This window comes from Myotis nattereri (genome assembly GCF_964212035.1).
Source record: "Myotis nattereri genome assembly, chromosome: 2".
NCBI lineage: Eukaryota > Metazoa > Chordata > Mammalia > Chiroptera > Vespertilionidae > Myotis > Myotis nattereri.
Window position 1 is genome coordinate 88,762,964 of NC_138076.1, and position 19,812 is coordinate 88,782,775.

At 45.7% G+C, this 19,812-nt stretch overlaps 1 protein-coding gene across 1 annotated transcript; it reads left to right on the top strand.

The window, feature by feature from the left end:
- The first annotated feature begins 219 nt into the window (after positions 1 to 219).
- ARL11 (ARF like GTPase 11) lies at positions 220 to 2,725 on the top strand. Its single transcript, XM_081115383.1, has 2 exons — positions 220 to 446; positions 1,199 to 2,725. The coding sequence occupies exon 2, from the start codon at positions 1,217 to 1,219 to the stop codon at positions 1,763 to 1,765; it is 549 nt and encodes a 182-aa protein (XP_080971509.1). The 5' UTR covers positions 220 to 446; positions 1,199 to 1,216; the 3' UTR covers positions 1,766 to 2,725.
- The last annotated feature ends 17,087 nt before the right edge of the window (positions 2,726 to 19,812 follow it).

Below are 19,812 nucleotides of genomic sequence, written 5' to 3' on the forward strand. Positions count from 1 at the left end.
AGGCTGATGCTCAACCACTGAGCCACGCTAGCCGGGCTGAAGGAAAAACTCTGATTCTCAGACTTCTCCACTGAGGAGGTCACAGGATTATGAGAGGAAGAGCAGAAGAAAGTGGCTGGACTTGGGCACAGCTGTGACCGTGGCCCCTTCCTTCTGCAAGGAGTCCACGCTGCCGCAACACTGAGGTGGTGCTGGGCCTCGCTCAGGAAGGGCGGGAGCGCTGGGGTGTATTTGTGGCACATCCCCGGCGGCAGAACTGCTGGCAGCTCCAGAGCTGGCAGACGGGCTTCACAGCCCTCCCACCCCACAGCCACCTGGGAAAAGGAAGCAGAAAAAGGAGAAACAGCAACTTACCTCACAGCTCGATCTTGGGACATTACCGACGAGCAGCTGCGGGGGAGAAGACGCTGCCGGAGGAGCTGCGGCCTCCGGCTCACAGCACCGAGGTAACCGCAATTTTCATTCTTCTCCCTGGCACGAGGAACGAACAGGCTGTCTTATTTTCCTCCTCCAGGGGCAGCTGAAATATATTCCTCGGGTGAGGTGTCCCTTCACTGTCCCAGCCAAGGTTTACCCTGACTGAACTAGGATCAGGTCTTAGTCTTCAAATGTGTGATTTTTGAAAAAGGGAGTTGTGATAAACGGGAGAGGTAATTTACTTTGGTAAGACAGTGGAGGGAACCACTCTGCCCTGACTGATAAGGTTGTCCCCAGCCAACAGTATTATAAATAGCCCCTGTGTCCAGGACGCGGTGCTGGCCTGCGGGGTGTTCCAAAGGCAGCGAAGCCACCAGGAGCCGCTGTCCCCTTCACTCGTGCACTGAGCCCAAGGCCGCTCCCTTTCAGGGCTTAGGCTTACCAGGAGGAAACAGGCTAGCCGCACAGGCTACCAAGACTTGCAGACACCTTCCAGTCATTTCTGTTGAACTGGGCTTGTCTAACTGGGACTTTGTTTTGCCTCCCACATTCCTTGTCTCCCAGAGTCCTGAGCTCTCCTCTGAAGGAGGCTGCCCAGCTAGGGCCAGCTGAGGGTGACTCACACCCTCACTTCCTGGCCGTCAGAGCCCAGGCCTGTGTTTGAAACTGTCAAGACACTTCCTATTTTTGAAATAGAACCTCCTCTTCCACGTGCCTGCATGGATCTGTGTGTTCCTTCAGAAAAGAATGGCTGATGTGTGCACCTGGCCTTTCTCCCCAGAATCTGCCAGGGGCCACCATGGGCTCTGTGAAGTCCCGAGGTCACAAGGCGGAAGCGCAGGTGGTGATGATGGGCCTGGACTCAGCAGGCAAGACCACGCTCCTGTACAAACTGAAGGGCTACCAGTTGGTGGAGACCCTGCCCACCATTGGCTTCAATGTGGAGCCTCTGGAAGCCCCGGGGCATGTGTCTCTGACTCTCTGGGATGTCGGGGGGCAGGCCCAGCTCAGGGCCAGCTGGAAAAACTACCTGGAAGGAGCCGACGTCCTTGTGTATGTGCTGGATAGCACAGACAAAGCCCGCTTGCCCGAGGCAGGGGCTGAGCTCGCGGAAGTCTTGGACCGCCCCAGCATGGCCAGCGTCCCTTTCTTGGTGCTGGCCAACAAGCAGGAGATGCCTGGTGCTCTGCCTCTGCTGGAGATCAGAGACAAGCTGGGCTTGGAGAGGTTCCAGGGCCGCTGCTGGGAGCTCCGCGCCTGCAGTGCCCTCACCGGAGAGGGGCTGCCCCAGGCGCTGCAGAGCCTAGGGAGCCTCCTGAAATCCCGCAGCCACTGTGTTTCCTGGTGAGCACCGAGGGGCAGTGAGTGCAGAGAGCAAGAAGTCTTGACTCAGAGCAGCTTATCTTTGCTCATGGGAATTGGGAGAACCAGCTTATCCCTGAGAATTATAAGCTCAGTTTATCAAATAAGAAATCCTTCTATGCTTGGACAGGATTTTTTTTTCCCTTGGGACTTGGTGTCACTGTTGAAAATCAACTGTTTTTGAATCATGATACTCTAAAGAAAAAAAAATAATACCTTAATGCACTTCATTTAATAACTCATTGCCACCCTGGGCAGTGTCTGAACATTGACTGAACATTGTCCCATGCACCAAAAGGTTGCCAGTTTGACTCATGGCCAGGGCATATGCCAGGTTGTGGGTTCAGTCCCCAGCCAGAGTCTGTGTTGGAGGCAAGTGATGGATCTCTCTCTTTCTCTCCCTCTCCCTTCCTCTCTAAAAAAAAAAAAATCAATAAATCATATTTTTGAAAAACTCATTACCAAGTGTGAACTAAGCAATTGTAGTAACAGAGCAACAAGTAATAATTGTAATAATAGAGGATAATAATTAAGACCTAAATTCATGGGGGGGAAAAGGCGTTTCAAAATCAAATCATAATATCATCTAGACATGATCAAGATCTTATGAGTGATTTCCCTGGTGTCGCCGGGTATGTGCCATGATCACTCTGATCAGCCAGCATGAGCAGAATCGAGCAGGTGAGTCACATCTTGGGTTTAGAAGGGCACGGTGCTCGGCCCTGGGCAAGGGAGTTCCAGCCTTCCCAACGTGATCCTCTTCTCTGACCCTGACCCACTGTTCTCTGCCCTTTGGTCACCCTGTGCTGGTCTTTTTCTAAACCCTTCATGTTTTTCCTTCTTTTTTTTTTTTCTCCTCGTGGCACATATCTTTCCTTAAAAATAAGATTGATCAATGATTTCATTTATTTATTCATTTAATAAAAAATATGTAGAGCCTTGAATTTGTGGCAAAAAAAAAAAAAAAAGCACTGAGCTTTTAGCTATGAACCAAGCCCTCTAGGTGGGAGGTGTGTATTTTGAAGATCAGTATGACAGCAATCAGCCTCCTGCATGCCCCATACTAGCAAATACTTCCTATAATCTGAGGGTTTTTTATGGCACACAACTTACATTTGGTACCTGCTCTCATATTAAACAGCTCTAAAGGTTGGCGATTCCTTCCTACCCTGGCTAGCATCAGCCTCCTTGTGGCTCCTGGTGGTGGTTCTGCCCTCTCTGGAGTGACGCAGTATATATTGGCGCTCAATACCCCTCCAACATCTGGACCCTCTACGCAAAATCTCCCCTTCTAGTTTCAGGTTAGGCATGCCTCGTTCTTTCACTACTTGTCAATTGACGTGTTTCAAGATTTCCTATGCTAGTCACAGGAAAGTGCAAAGATGCAAAGACAAAGATGACAAGGCCTCAGGCATCATGGAGCTCTGGCTGGGGAAGCAGTGAAGACATAGCTTCCATAAAAATGTGAAGATAGAGATTCAATTCAGCAACTGTTTATTGAGCACTTTTGGGGGCCAGGTTCTCTGTTGAGCGCTTTACTAGTATGTAGATTATCTCTAATCCTCCCAATTCTGCAAAGTAGGTATAATTCCCATCTTACATGGTTAGAAACTGAGGGTCAGAGAGGTTGTGACTTTCTCGAGCTATTAAGCGACATACCTGGGACTTGAAACCAGATGTGTCTAGCTGTAATGATGCCTTCATTCTTTCACATCATGCTTCTAAAGGTTTAAGCTAAGGTTCACTTTCAGTCAGCAGATGTGATGAGGGAGCAGTCTAGTCAGAAGGAGGAGACTGCTTGGAAGCATGAGAGAAAGGGTAGGAAGATAAGTAAGCCAGAATGGCTGAAATAGCAGGTTGGAGTGATTATATTATAATAGGGAACAAAACAGGAAAAAATGTTTAGATTCAAGTTGGGGAAGGTATTAACTTTCATAATCAACTAGAGGCCCGGTGCACGAATTCATGCACCAGTGGGATCCCATGGTCTGGCCTGCGAGATCAGGCCAAAACCAGCTCTCTGACATCCCCCAAGGGGTCCTGGATTGTGAGAGGGTGCAGGCCAGGCCAAAGGACCTCATCAGTGCACAATTGGGGCTGGGGAGGGACACGGGAGATTGGCCAGCCCGGGAGGGACTGTGGGAGGGCTCCACGGCCAGACCCCAGCAGCAAGCTACCCTACTGGTCAGAGCGTCTGCCTCCTGGTGGTCAGTGCATGTCATAGCGAGTGGTTGAGCAGCCTTAGCATATTATTAGCATATTCCACTTTGATTGGTTGAATGAACAACTGGACACTTAGCATATTAGGCTTTTATTATATAGGATAATTTGGCTTTGGCCCAAGCCAGTTTGGCTCAGTGGATAAAGTGTCGGCCTGCAGACTGAAGGGTCCCAGGTTCGATTCCAGTCAAGGGCACATGCTCAGGTTGTGGACTCAATCCCCAGTAAGCGGCATGCAGGAGGCAGCCAATCAATGATTCTCTCTCATCATTGATGTTTCAATATCTCTCTCTCCCTTCCTCTCTGAAGTCAATAAAAATATATTTTAAAAAAAGAATTTGGCCCTAGCTGGTTTGACTCAGTGGAGAGAGCGTCAGCCTGTGGACTGAAGGGTCCCAGGTTCAATTCTAGTCAAGGGCACATGCCTGGGTTGTGGGCTTGATCCCCAGTAGAGGGCATGCAGGGGCAGCCAATCAATGATGCTCCCTCTCCCTTCCTCTCTGAAATCAATAAAAATATATTTAAAAAATTTATATAAAAAAAAAGAATTTGGCCCTGACCGGTTTGGCTCAGTGGATAGAGCAGCGGCCTGCGGACTCAGGGGTCCCAGGTTCGATTCTGGTCGAGGGCATGTACCTTGGTTGCGGGCACATCCCCAGGGTGGGGCGTGCAGGAGGCAGCTGATCGATGTTTCTCTCTCATCGATGTTTCTGACTCTCTATCCCTCTCCCCTCCTCTCTGTAAAAAATCAATAAAATATATTAAAAACAAAACAAAACAAAACAAAACAAAACAAAAAAAATTTGGCTTTGGCAAGTAAAATCATTGAACTTGGCATTTAGGAGGATAACTTAGGGGCAGTGTTGGGGTGGATTAAAGAGAAGAGGGGACAATGGGGATGGGAATGCAGGGAGATCATCTAAATGGCCATCATGTAACAGAGGAGAGGAGAAGAAGGGGGATGAGAACATTGAGAACCATTTTTAAGGGGAAAAGCTGAGAGAGGGAGAATTTGATGACAGTTCAAGAATTTGAGTCTAGATGGCAGGAAGGATTGGAATGATATGAAAAGGTGGACACAGGAGGAACAGGTTGGGATTAGAACACGGATCAGCACTACCAGGTTCTGCTTTTGAAATTCTGGGTATGAATATGTGCATGGCTTCTTTCAGATGGTTCCATTGTCTGCAGTCCTTGAGAACCAGCTGCACCTGCTGGTTCCCACTCCCGGAGGCTCATTTCCTCACATGAGCTGTCACTTTTTATTGTGAGCTCATTTTTAGTAGGATTTGTTTTTCCTGTGTGACTCTCATGTGCTCTGCTTTGAGACTGTTTCTATACAGAGTGGTTACGCATTATCTAGTAGGATCCTAGAGGCTTCAATTATTTAAACAAATTTTATGTTAATTTCTCTGCTTGGGAATTATGGGCCTCACAGGTAGTATAAATCTGGGCTCTGCACTCTTTCAGGGCACAGGCCTTAGGAATTCAATTTCTGACAGGTAATCTTTTTCTTTTGCACCCAAACTAGACCATTTGCTTCCTCATACTCCCCTGAGCTGGTGGGAAGTGTTTTCTAATCCCTTTCTAAGGAAGGGGCATCTCTTTGATGCTTTTGCTTTTCTGCTGAGCTCAGATTAAAAGCTTCTCTCCTGCCCCAACCGGATTGGCTCAGTGGATAGAGCATTGGCCTGCGGACTCGAGGATCCCGGGTTCGTTTCTGGTCAAGGGCATGTACCTTGGTTGCGGGCACATACCCAGTAGGGAGTGTGCAGGAGGCAGCTGATCGATGTTTCTTTCTCATCGATGTTTCTGGCTCTTTATCCCTCTCCCTTCCTCTCTGTAAAACATCAATAAAATATATTTTTTAAAAAATAAAAAAAGTAAAAGCTTCTCTTCTCCAAGCAAGGCTCAGGCCACAGGTCCCATTCCTTTTCAAGTGTTATTAACTCAGTTCAGTCCCTAGCACCTAAATTTGGCTCCTCTAAGATCCCCACGGACTCCAGGCTTCCAATTTACACCTAAGTGCTTCGGCTGTTGTTTCTCTCTTCATTTCTGCCACTGAGGACTTCCCTTTATTTAGTGCAGGGACAGCATACATGAAATAAATATTTATTTTGTGACAGTTTCCTCAACATTTCTGTGACTCCATAATGGGAAAGGGCCTATTTGCCATGTTGCAGACCGCCTGGTGAATTTTGATATGTGGCATGGAGCCTTCCTGCGGTCCTGGCAGGAGGTTGCTATGCTGAGATCTGTCCTTAGGAACATGTCCTAAAGGCAGGGAGACAAGAGGGTGAGCAGGGTGTCTTTTGAGTGATGTGCATACTCTTGACACCATTGGTCTGAATGGACATCCTATCACCGCAGCAGCCCCACCCTGCTATGGGCATTCTTCCCATCTCTTGATAATCCCCTGCTTTGGCCCAGCCTCCTTGCTGACACCAGCATGGACCAGGCTCTCGTCCAGCTCCAAGTGTGTACTTCTTGCTGGATGAGGCAGAGCGTACAAGGGAACCAGCAGGTAGCTCTGAGAGTGCTAACAGCCCCAAATCCTTGAAGGCAGGTGTCTCTAGTCAAAATAAGCCCCAGAAAGTCTCCTTCTATTATGCCCCTGGATAAGATTTGGGAAGAAGGACAACAAAGCAAAATATCATCAGACCCATGCCCAGTTAGGGTTGGCCACCATTCCCTGACAGTCCATCTTCTACTGGGGGAGAGTGAACATCAAATTAGTCACGTAGAATGACCCGTGGTGAGTTCCGGAAGGTGAAATATACAAGTCTCTGGGTGGAAGGTGGGGTTTGAGAGCCTCAGAGTCCAAGGGCAACTCTGACAGCCTTCCACCTCACTGCTTCTGAGATGTTTGGTTTTCACAGGATGCAAGTTTCCGTGGCCCCGTCCTGGGACTTCTGATGCCCCTACTTTTGTGCTCTGGCCCATCAAGCTTCCATGGGAGCTGGAGGTCCTTGTCGTGATAGTAGGGACCCCAACAGTGGCAGCCGTCCTCCAGGTCACACAAACTTATGGAAGCCTCCCTACACCCTTGCTGTTCCTTAGGCTTAGGATGTTTTCCTGTTCAAATTCTGTCCCCTATTACAGGACCTTCAGCTTTGCGCAGTGGCAGTATCCTAGCCAATGAGGTTTATCTGAGGTGTGATTATTGCTATTAAAAATAAATAAATAATAAATAAATAACCTTCAGATCCCACCTCTGCAGGAAGCTTTACCTGCACACTGAAGCCATGTTTATCCTCCCTCCGAACATCCATGCCTGAACTGGGACACTTCCACGTGTTGGTATGTGGTCTCCCCAGATATGGTGTAAATTCCAAGTGATGAGGCGTCATTCTTACATTCTTTGGGGTCTCTGCAAAGCCTGGAACAATATGAGATACTGAGAGTTACTCATTAAATACCTGGGTGAATAATGAAAACTGATTGAACTATTGAACTGGATGTGTGGCAGAGTCCCCAGATCCTCTGAACTGTCTAGAATAAAATTTTAAAAATGAGAACACCAAGAGGCTCATTGGATTGAGAGCCAAACTGGCAGCACAAACGTATACTTCAGGCATCTTCTGTAGTAAAAACAAAACAAAAAGCCATACATTCTCTTTCTAGAACATGGCACACTCAGAACTACCTTTTAGTTTGTATAGAAGGGGGGTGCTAAGTGGGGACTGAGTGCGGAAGGGCTGGCACAGGTGGGTAGAATATGGTGGGAGCCCTTGGAAAGGTTGAGCCCCAAGAGGGGGCCAAGGAGAACAGGTACAGGGCCCAGAGCCAGTGCCCGGAGGAGGGCAAAGGTGCTCTACTTAGCCAGGCGGTGGCCTGGTCTTGCCCGCTCCAGGGCTCCTGTCCTTATTTCTACTTCCAACCTGACACTGATGGATCTGGAGGGAGGGTGGGACCTCATCCTTTTTCAGAATCTTCCCTGAAGACCACAGGAGAGCTTGCCCTCCAGGGAGCAAAAGCGGCAACAGATCAAAGCTAGTACTTTCTTTTTTATAAAAAAAAATTTTTTTGAATTGATTTTTAGAGAGAGAAACATCAATGATAGAAGAATATCATTGATCGGCTGCCTCCTGCACGCCCCATACTGGGGATGGAGCCCACAACCCTGGCATGTGCCTGACCAGTAATCAAACAAGCGACCTCTTGGTTCCTGGGTCGACACTCAACCACTAAGCCACACCAGCCAGGCAAACCTAGCACTTTCTTTTCTTTTTTTTAAAAGGATAATTGAAACTATCATCTTTACATTTTTTTAAAAAAAGTTTTTATTGATTAGGGTATTACAAATGTGTCTTTATGCCCCCATTGTCCCCTCATGCCCCAGTCTTGCCAGCACCCTCACCCCCTGTTGTCTGCACCCATCGCTTATGCTCATATGCATGCATACAAGTCCTTTGGTCGATCTCTCCCCTTACCCCCACCCTCCCCTCCCTTCCCTCTGACGTTTGAGCATCTCATCGATGCTTCTCTGTCTCCAGATCTGTTTTTGTTCATCAGTTTATGTTGTTCATTATAATCCATAAATGAGTGAGATCATGTGATATTTGTCTTTCTCAGACTGACTTATTTCACTTAGCATAATGCTCTCCAGCTCCATCCAGCACTTTTGACGGGGAATTCCACTCTCCTATCTGCTGCCAACTAAATGAGAGGGCAGTCCTTGAAGACAGCTCCAGCCCTTGTCTCCCCAGTGAGGCAGGTCACAGCACTCCAGGAACATGGAAGTAGGAGGTGGGGGGCCAATGGAGTGGCTTCTGTCCTGCTCCTCTGCTCAGATACACATTTATGTGTACACACATATGTGTATTTCAGAGATGCAACACAAGGAACCTTAGGAAAAAATAAGTGGTGATTTCTGTCTTGTTTTCCAAAATGGTGCTCTCTTTTGTAAACACGGTGTAGAGAAAGAATTGTTCTACTTTGGAGAGCACTTCAATTCTTCAAATAAAAGGAGGCATCATGCATATAAATTGTCTCTGGATTATGACCATATCATTCTGCAATTTTGATTCTTCTTTTCTTTGAATTACTCCTTTGAATTTGAGGCTGAGTTTCTGTTTTCTGAGTCACTGATTTTGAATATTTTTCTCCTTCCCTCTCAATTAGAATCAATCTTTTGGTGAAAGTAGGAACCACGGGGAGTTCCTACTTCCTGTTGAAGATAAAGTTTTGCTTAGATCCTGCTGAGTTTTGATTTTCAGTTATTCATTCTCACAATTCTACACTCACTTCCTGGTGGGGTTGGGCTAGTTGTGTTCTTGAAAGTAGACCAGGCTCCATCCTCAACACGTGGGTGGGCCAGGACCTTGCCTTGCCTTCTGGCCTCAAGTTCCCCAGCCTCAGCCTCAGGAGGGGTGGTGAGGTCACCCTGAACAGGACTTGCACTTTCCTCAGAACCAACATGACTCACAAGGCTGGGGTGCCGCTCCCTTCCAGAAGCCCCAGCCCCGGCTTTCCTACAACTGTTGGGAAATCAACAGGAGTGACATGGTCGTGCATTCTGTGTCCCTTGTCCCAGAGCCTGGATCAAGATGGGACAGTTCCGAGTGAGCAGGAGGTGGAAATGCCCCCCTTTGCTGCCACCTCTTGGGCCTGTAAACACAAATACAAATTAAAAATAGGAGGCTTAGATAGAACCAGAGTGATAGAAGCATTGAACATACAGTCCAGCCTATGAAGGAAGGTGGGGGGTGAGGGGGTAAGAGGGGGTAAGAGATCAATCAAAGGACTTGTATGCATGCATATGAGCATAACCAATGGGCACAGACAAGGGGGGGAGGGGGCAGGGGGAAGGGAAGAGAAGGAGGTGAGGGCATGTGCGAGAGTGGGGGGTGGGGGTGGCCAGGGAGAGGTCAATGGGGGAAAAAGAAGACTTATGTAATACTTTAAACAATAAAGAATTTAAATAAAAAAATAATAAGAGGCTTAAGCCAGAGGGAAGGGGGGGGGGGGCAGGGGCTGGGTGGAGGTGAACAAAGGGGGAGAACTGGGGACATCTGTAATAGTGTCAACAAAATACATACATACATACATACATACATACATACATACATACATAAATAAAAATAAGAGGCTTGATTCTTTCTGTTGAAAATAAAGGAAGACATTTCTCCTCACTGCCTTTTCTTAGAGTATTTACTTAAAAAATCTGTAAGTTATTTTCTCTCTTTGAAATGTATGCAAATCTTTTCAAAAGCTAAATAATCCCTTTGCCAACTTTAGGACTTGGGAATGTCTTCGTCTTTGAAAAGTAATGACCAGTCTTTGCAGGAGAGCAGGAGCTGAGCTTGACAGCCTACCTCCTGTTATAAAGACACTGAGAAGTTTGTTTTTCTTTAGGTTAAAGCCAATTAGATAACACAGGGAGCCCCAGTTGCCAGGTGACTCTAGGACGAACTTTGCGTGAAATATGGTGCCGTCAGGACTAGTTAGTGTTTATTTTGAGAACTTAGGTAACAGTTATGTCTGCCTGGCTATAGAAAAGGGTGAGATTCCTTTCTGTCTTTGCAATCTTAGTGGATTCCCTGTGATGCACATCACATTCTGGCTTTATGCTTATCCTATCTAATAAAAGAGTAATGTGCAAATTAACCGCCACTCCCTCACTCCATCACAAAGATGGCAGCGGCCATGGAGCTGGAGTGAGCAGGAGGCTTGGGTTGCCCCCAGCGATGGAGGAAGCCAAGCTTCCCACCTGCCCTGGCCGGCCCTGAGCTCTGCTCAAGGCTACAAAGTTTCAATTATAGAAGTTAAATAAATCCCAGGTACCTGCTTCTAGCCCGTGGGCATGGCCAGCCTGAAAAGGGCCCTCAGCCCCTCATCCAGGCTGGCCAGGCATCCCACTGGGGACTCCCACCCTGAAGGGGCTTTGGCCAGACTGAAAATGGCCCTCAGCCCCTCACCCAGGCTGGCCAGACACTCCAGTGGGGACCCTCCACCCTGAAGAGGCTGTGTCCAGCCTGAAAACAGCCCTCAGCCCCTCACCCAGGCTTGCTGCACCCCCATGGGGTGAGGATCCCCACTGGGGGACTTGACCAGCCTGCAAACAGCCATCAGCCCCTCATCCGCCAGGCACCCCAGCGGGCCCCCCACCATGATCCGGAGACCCTTCAGGGCAAACCAGCCAGCCCCCACCCGTGCACCAGGCCTCTAGTCCTATATAATAAAAGGGTAATATGCAAATTGACCCTAACAGCAGAACAACTGGGAATGACTGGTCACTATGACACACACTGACCCCCAGGGGGCAGACGCTCAATACAGGAGATGCCCCCTGGTGGTCAGTGCACTCCCACAGGGCGAGCTCTGCTCAGCCATAAGCCAGGCTGATGGCTGCCAGTACTGCGGTGGTGGTGGGAGCCTCTCCCTCCTCCTCAGCAGCACTAAGGATGTCTGACTGCAGCTTAGGCCTGCTCCCTGCTGGCAAGTGGACATCCCCCAAGGTCTCCTGGGCTGCCAGAGGGATGTCTGACTGCCAGCTTAGACCCGATCCCCTGGGGAGCAGGCCTAAGCCAGCAGGTGGACATCCTCCAAGGGGTCCCAGACTTCGAGAGGGCACAGGCTGGGTTGAGGGATCCGCCCCCCACCCCCCCGGAGTGCACAAATTTTTGTGCACCAGGCCTCTAGTTCAATAATAAAACTGTTTTCTTTCTCTGTTACCATTGCAGTGAGGTGTTTTTTTTTGCCAGGGAGGGAGCTGGATATTTTTTTTATTTCCCCAACAGACACAATTGCCCTGTCTCCGTGAGCCTCAAGTTGCACCCATGATTAGTAACAATCATGTAATCAAGTTTGAATGCATCCTAGCTGGCTTTTAAGGGTGAGGAGGAAACTGGTCTTGCAAGGTGTGTCAGGCCATAAAACTGTGAACAATGCATTGCCCTGGGGTGTGGGGAGGAGACGGTCGTTATCGCTGGCCCCAGGACAGATCTTCAACACCTGGGGGCCTTCCTGTAAGCCCATGAAAGGGGGTGGAACCATATCTGCAAGACAAAGACCCCAGAAGGTTATAAAAAGTGAAGCCTCTGCGTGTTACTCACTCTGATTTGGAAATTATTCCCGGAGTCCACCAGTGTTAATAAACGGGTTCCCCCCTTTCTCTAGGAAGCGTGCTTGGTATTTCTTTGCTCTTCTGTAACAAGGGCACTTAATTATGAATGATGAATGCAGTTTAGTAGGGCCTGTAGCACTCCCTCCTGCAAGATTATGGAAACCTCTAAAAAAACAATACAAAAGTTCAATGAACCAAGAGCTAGTTCTTTGAAAAGATAAACAAGATTGATAAACCTTTACCCAGACTCATAAGAAACAAAGAGAGAGGACCCAAATAATCAAAGTCAGAAACAAAAGAGGTGAAATAACAACTGACACCACAGAAATACAAAGGACTGTAAGAAAATACTGTGAATAGCTATATGCCAACAAGCTGGACAACTGGATGAAATGGATAAATTCCTAGAAAAAAACAACCTTCCAAAAGAATAAGAAAACCCAAATAGGCCGATAACAACTGATGAAATTGAAGCAGCAATTAAAAAAACAAAGCAAAACTCCCAGCAAACAAAAGCCCTGATCCAGACAGCTTCACAGGGGAGTTTTATAAAATATTCAAAGAAGAACTAACACCTATCCTCCTCAAACTATTCCCCCAAAAAATCCAGGAGGAAGGAACACTTCCAAGCTCTTTTTATGAGGCCAGCACTACCCTAATTCCAAAACCAGATAAAGATACTGAAAAGAAAGAGAATTACAGGCCAATATCCCTGATGAACATTTTGGTTTCCATCAAGCCTTTCTTTGACAAACTTTTATTTTACAATTTCATATTGTTTATCTCAACTTTTCCCAACATATTTATCAGACCACTTGAACAAGTGGGATGGTGTTTTGAGGAACATCAGGTAGGGAAAAACTACATAACACAATTCAGTATTCATAAGATTAAAAACTAACCAGTAACCAATAAACAATTAAAATAGAATTTTTAAAAATAATTTTTAGAAAGCTACATTAATTAAGGCAATGTAGTATCAGCACAGGAATGGAATAGCCTAGAGAGTCCAGAAACAAACTTTCTCATATTTACGATAGCATCAAAATATTCTAATATTTACAACATCACCCCACTTGTTCAAGTGGTCTGATAAATATGTTGGGAAAAGTTGAGATAATTAGTTAATCTAGTTCTTTATTGCGGGACTTCTACAGTCTTTGATGTGCTAATTTAATATCCCTCAAACTTACTTGGCTACACTTACTAAATTTTCAACAAATATTGTAGTCAGATCTCAATTAGGATAAAAGTGTAGAAAACAGCAATTATTCTAGGTGTTTTAAGCAAGAATATTTATTTAATGCAGGGAATTAAGTGCCTACAGAAGTCACTGGGGACTGCAAGAGCAGGTGCTGGCTATGATTATAGAAATGCCTTCCAGATGACCACGGAATGGACCCTCCCAAGGGCGGCACTACCAATGAGGCCACCACTAGAGCTACTCAGCCCGCCAACTCTTTATTCCTACTGCTCCAACCACAACTGCTTGTCAATATCCAATAAGTTAAATACTTTGTGTTCATGCCAAAACCCTCACATTTCCATGACCTTACTTGTCACCACAAAACAGAAAAGACCGACAAAACAAAACAAAAATCCAGAAACAGTTTCACGCTCCAAATGTCTCTCAAGTACCTCTGAAAGGCAAAACCAATTTTGCACTCAGGACAACAATCTAGTTTTCTGCAGGATAAGAAGGAACCCTAGAAGGAGGGGGAACACAGACTGGCTTTCTGAGCAACAGTATGCACCGCAACTTATCAAGGGCCTGGTGTTAGGAGCCAGTCACTTTTCTAGGCAGAGAATACATGTGTGAGCTTAGTACCTAGTAAAAAAGGCAGGTGTTGAACAAGTTAGTGGGATACATGCTCCCCACCTCTGATGGAACTGCTATGAACATCTCCCAAAACTAGTGTTTTATGAAACACAATGTGGTAATGTTTCCCTCTTGGTAGTGAAGGTAAGTGATACATTTGTGCTTCAGTTCTATGAATGATGTGTCACATTCTGGCATGCATTTGGCATATTAACTTTACCCTCATCTTATTATTTCTCACTCTTATTTCCCCTGTGTTCCTAAGTCCTGATTTAATCCTATCTAATAATAGACAAACATGGTAATTGACTGTACCTTCACTGCGCCTTCCATTGGCTAATCAGCACGATATGCAAATTAACCACCAACAAAGATGGTGGATAATTTGCATACTGCAGGCAGGGCGGGACAGCGCCAGCTGCCAGTGCCAGCCGCCATCCATGCCCCCGTGTGCAACCCCAGAAGCCGCTTGCCTGCCACCTGTGATTGGATCCGGTCCCGGGCCGCAGGCACGCCAGCCCCAGAAGCCCCAGAAGCCGCCTGATATGGCAGTAACTCTATCAGTAAGCACTCCGAAAGTCAGTGGCATAAATGCACCAATTAAAAGACAGATTATGAGGGTGAATCGAAAACAAAACCCACTTTAAATATAAAGACACATATAGATTAAAAGTAAATGAATTAAGCTGCAGCCTGTTTTGCTCAGTGGATAGAGCATTAGCCCATGGACTGAAGGGTCCCAGGTTCGATTCCAGTCAAGGGCATGTACCTCAGTTGCTGGCTTGATCCCCAGTCCCTATCAGAGCATGTGCAGGAGGCAACCAATCAATGTGTCTCTCCCTTTCCCTTCACCCTCTCTAAAATTCAATGGAAAAATATCCTTGAGTGAAGATTAACAAAAACAAAGTAAATGGATTAAGTAACACCAAAGAGATTATAAGAAAAATATATTCCAAATTTTGTTAGTTGTATAATGGTTATGTTTAAATTATTAACATCTAAGAAATTGGGTGAAGGGTAGATATAATATGCTGTAGTATTTTACAGTTTTTTTATATGTATGAGATTATTTCAAATTAAAAAATTAAAAATTAATAAAATATTAATTGAAATGTATCTGCATTACATGAAAAATCTCCTAATTGCTTCTAGCATAATTTATTAAATTGCGCTAAAATTTACAAGGGTTCAATTAAAAAATATCTTTTTTTCTTTTTAATTTATTTTTTTTAAAATATATTTTATTGATTTTCCACAGAAGAAGGGAGAGGGGTAGAGAGTTAGAAACATCCATCCATATATTTTTTAAATATATTTTATTGATTTTCCACAGAGAAGAAGGGAGACGGGTAGAGAGATGGATCAGCTGCCTCCTGCATGCCCCCCAGTGGGGATGTGCCCACAACCAAGGCACATGCCCTTGACGGGAATCAAACCTGGGACCTTTCAGTCCGCAGGCTGACGCTCTATCCACTGAGCCAAACCGGTTTGGCTAAAAAAAATCTTAATTCTAAATGATATAATAGAAAATATATAATAGTGCAGTTACAAGCACTTATCTGAAAATAAAAATTTAAAGAAGTGAATTTAAAGAAGGGATTAGCCAAAGAAAATATATGCACAACCCATGGACACAGACAACAGTATGGTGATGGCCAGAGAGAAGTGGGGGGCAAGAGCTGGGTAGAGGGGGCCAAAGGGGGGAAATAGGGACATCCTATATAATAATAATAAAAGGCTAATATGCAAATTGACTGAATGGCAGAATGGCTGGTTGCTATGATGCCCCTGGTGGTCAGTGCACTTCCATATGGGGAGTGCCACTCAGCCTGAAGCTGGCTCATGGCTGGCCAGCACAGAGGTGGTGGCAGGAGCCTCTCCCACCTCCGTGGCAGCACTAAGAATGTCCAACTAACAGTTTAGGCCCGATCCTTTGGCGGCTTAAGCTTTTAGTTGGACATCCCCCGAGGGCTGACTGCAAGGATGTCTGATTGCAAGCTTAGGCCTGATCCCCCGGGGAGTGGGCCCAAGTCAACAGGTGGACATCCCCCAAGGGGTCCTGGACTGCAAATGGGCGCAGGCCGGGCTGAGGGACCCCCCGCCCTGAGTGCACAAATTTTTGTGCACCAGGCCTCTAGTTTTTATAATAATGCGCTATGTATTTTTTTGTTAATCCTCACCCAAGGCTATTTTTTCCATTGATTTTTTAGAGAGAATGAAAGGGAAGGGGAGAGACACACAGAGGGAAACATCGATGTGAGAGAGGCACATCAACTGGTTGCCTCTGGCATGTGTCCCGCCCAGGGTCAGGGATAGAGCCTACAGCAGTGATGGCGAAGCTATGACATGCGTGTCAGAGGTGACACGCGAACTCATTTTTTTTGTTTTTTTCTTTGTTAAATGGCATTTAAATATATAAAATAAATATCAAACATATAAGTCTTTGTTTTACTATGGTTGGAAATATCAAAAATTGCTATATGTGACACGGCACCAGAGTTAAGTTAGGGTTTTTCAAAATGCTGACACGCTGAGCTCAAAAGGTTTGCCATCACTGGCCTACAACCAAGGTACATGCCCTTGACCAGAACTGAACCTGTGATCCTTCAGTCCACAGGTCAAACCAAAATATATAATCCACTGAGCCAAACCAGCTGGGGCATGTATTTTTTTAATTGTAGACAGTATTACAAATGTCCCCCATTCCCCGATCTTGCCCCCTTGCACTCAACCCCTACCCACCCCAGGCCTTCATCACACTATTGTCTGTATCCATGGGCTATGCATATATGCATATGTTCTTTTGTTAATCTCTTCCCTTCCACCCCAACTTCTTCCCCTCTGAGACCTGTCATTCTGTTACATGCATCAGCAACAGATGCATGTTCATCAGTTTATTTTGTTCATTAGATTCCACATATAGTGAGATCAAGTGATATTTTATTTTATCTGACTGGATTATTTTGCTTAGCAGAATACTCCCCAGTCCCTTCCATGTTGTCTCAAAGGGTAAGAGATCCTTCTTTTTTATAGCTGCATAGTACTCTATTGTGTAAATATACACAGTTTTTTAATCCATTTATCTATCGATGGGCACTTGGGCTGTTTCTAGATCTTAGCTATTGTAAATAATGCTTCTATGAACATAGGGGTGCATATATATTTTCAGATTGGTGTTTCTGGCTTCTTAGGATATTGGAATCACTAGGTCAAATGGCAGTACAATGGGCAGAGGACCTGAATGGACACTTCTCCAAAGAGGACATACAAATGGCCAAGAGAACCCTTCTAGGGTTCCTTCTTATTTATTGCCATTTTTATTCTCTATGCCTCTGTTCCTTTCTCTCTTTCAATTTCTTCTTCTTACAGCAGTCCCTTTAATATTTCTTGCAATGCTGGTTTGGTGATAATAAACTCTTTTAGCCTTTTTCTGTCTGCAGAGCTCTTTATTTCACCTTCAATTTTGAATGATAGCCTTGCTGGATAGAGTAGTCTTGGTTTCAGATCCTTGCTTTTCATTACTTTGAATACTTCATGCCATTCCCTTTGGCCTGTAGTGTCCGTTGAGAAATCAGCTGACAGTCTAATGGGATCTGCGTTTTAGGTAACTGACTGCTCTCTCTCTTGCTGGCCGTAAGATTCTCCTGGTCTTTAACATGTGCCATTTTTATTATGATGTGTCTTGGTTCATCTTAATTGGGACTCTCTGTGCTTCCTGAACCTGTATGGCTTTTTCCTTCACCAGATTAGGGAAGTTTTCTGTCATTATTTCTTCAAACAGGTTCTCTATCCTTTGCTCACTTGTTCTCCCTCTGTTACTCCTATGATGCAGATGTTGTTATGTTTCATGCTGCCCCAAAGTTTCCTTAAATTATCCTTATGCTTTTAAATTATTTCTTCTCTTTGCTGCTCTGATTTTTTTTCTACACTGTTTTCTAATTTGCTGATTCAATCTTCAGCTTCCTCTTATTCTTTATGTCTTCCAGCTGTGCCATTCTTCATTTCTGATTGGTTGTTTTTCATGGTTTCTATGTCCCTTTTCATGCTGTTGGGTATTCTTAAAACTATTAATTTGAACTCTGTTTCTGATAAATTGCTTGCCTCTATTTCCTTTAGCTCTTTTTCTGGTGATTCCTCCTGTGCTTTCATTTGGGTCATGTTTCTTTGTCTCCCCATTGCTGTGTATTGGATAGGACTGCTATAACTCCCCATCTTGGTGTGGTGGCCTTCTGTAGTGGGTGTCTTGTGGGACCCAGTGGTGTAGTCTCCTTAATCTTCTGAGATGAGTACTCATGGAATGTCCCTTGTATGGGTTATGTGGGCCCTCCTGTTGTATTTGGGTCTTAATTGCTGTTGACACATTCAGGCTGGCTGACTGTGAGGCTCAACACTGACCACTCTGTGACAACTGTTATACAAGTGCTGACAGAACAAAACCAGGCAAAACAAGACCAAACTGAAAACAATGTGAAAACAAACAAACAAACACAAACACCACCAACAAAAACAACCACAAATAATAATAATAAATAGAATACTAAAAGACAAAAGAGCAAAAGAATTAGAGATGAAAAAAAAGAAACCAAAACGGAGAATATGAAAGAAGGAAGAGGAAAGAGAAAGAATACGAAGATAAAAAAGAAAACAATAACTACAATAATAATAATTTTAAAATTAATAATAATAAATAAAATATACAATAGGAACAGAAAAATAGGGAGAAAAAAACAAAGGTAAAAAATGAAAAAAGGAAAAAACCAGAGCATATGGAAAGAGAAATCAAAGACATGAAAGAAAAAGAAGAAAAAACTAAAGAAAATGAAATACAAAAGAAAAAAATAAAAAGTTAAAAAGATAAAATAATAAAAATAAGTGGAGTTAGTCTCCGCTGATTTGGGGGCTCACTGTGATTACCCTTTGGGTCTGCTATTTGTGGAACTCGCTGGATTTTACTCCAATGCTGTCTCAGTCTGGCCTCTTGGTGTGCGTGCCTGGGCCTCCCAGAGGTTCTCTGGTGCAAGCCAATGTGAGTTGCTGTCTCTTCCTGGCCCTTGGCAACCTGTCTGAAGCTCATCAGTGCAGCCCCAACTAGTCTGGTGGGCAGGGCTTCCATAGCCCAGAGGCTGGGTCTCCTTGGCGTCTCATACATTGAATGCCCCTGTGGCAGCTTCTCTCCCTTCTCCCACAGAACTGGGCTCTGCGGTGGTTTCCAAGACCTGGCCGGTTTGGTAAACAGACGTGCACTGCGGGTGGTGCCCATAGCTTGTAGCAGGGGGGAAGGGCACTTTCTCTCCTTCCTAGGACTGTACTGGCTGAACTCCCTGGGGAGCTCAGCTCGGTTCCCCCTAACGCAGCTGAAGGGCCCAGGACATGCCCGTCTATCTCCCAGTCCACAGCCCATTCCGGTTGCAATGCCTCAGCTCTGTTTGGCTTCCTGGTACCTCCTCGCTGCCACACCAAGTAGGAGGGGATGAAAAAATAAAATCAGCCTAGCATGGCACTCCAGTCTTTCAGCGTGTCTGACCCTCGCTCGGAGGGGCCTCCACCCAGTTTCCCACCGGCCAAATAGCAGAGTCCTTTGCACCCTCAGACCCAGTCGTAGGAGTACAAATTTTCAGCCCAGAGGCCTCCCCTTTGCCGGGTCGCAGAAGAATGGGGAAGGCCCAGCTGTTCTGCAGGTGGGGGTAGGTTTGCTACCCGTGTGCTCAAGTTGCGCAAGACTGATCGTCTTTCCCAAGCCACGGTGTCCAGGCCCCTTCCAGTTTGCCCAAAGTCCTCCCAGAGAGAAAAGGGCTGCTCAGATTCACTGCTGGGTGTACCAAATAGATCCCTCCGCCAGCCCCAATCTTTGCCACGTGGTCCCTCCCTCACACGTGAATTGCAAGGATCTTCCCAGGCTGATGTTATAAGAAAGAAATCCTTTGTT

Excerpts from the sequence above, each read along its gene's own strand:
- ARL11 (XM_081115383.1), top strand. The coding sequence starts at position 1,217 with ATGGGCTCTGTGAAGTCCCGAGGTCACAAGGCGGAAGCGCAGGTGGTG.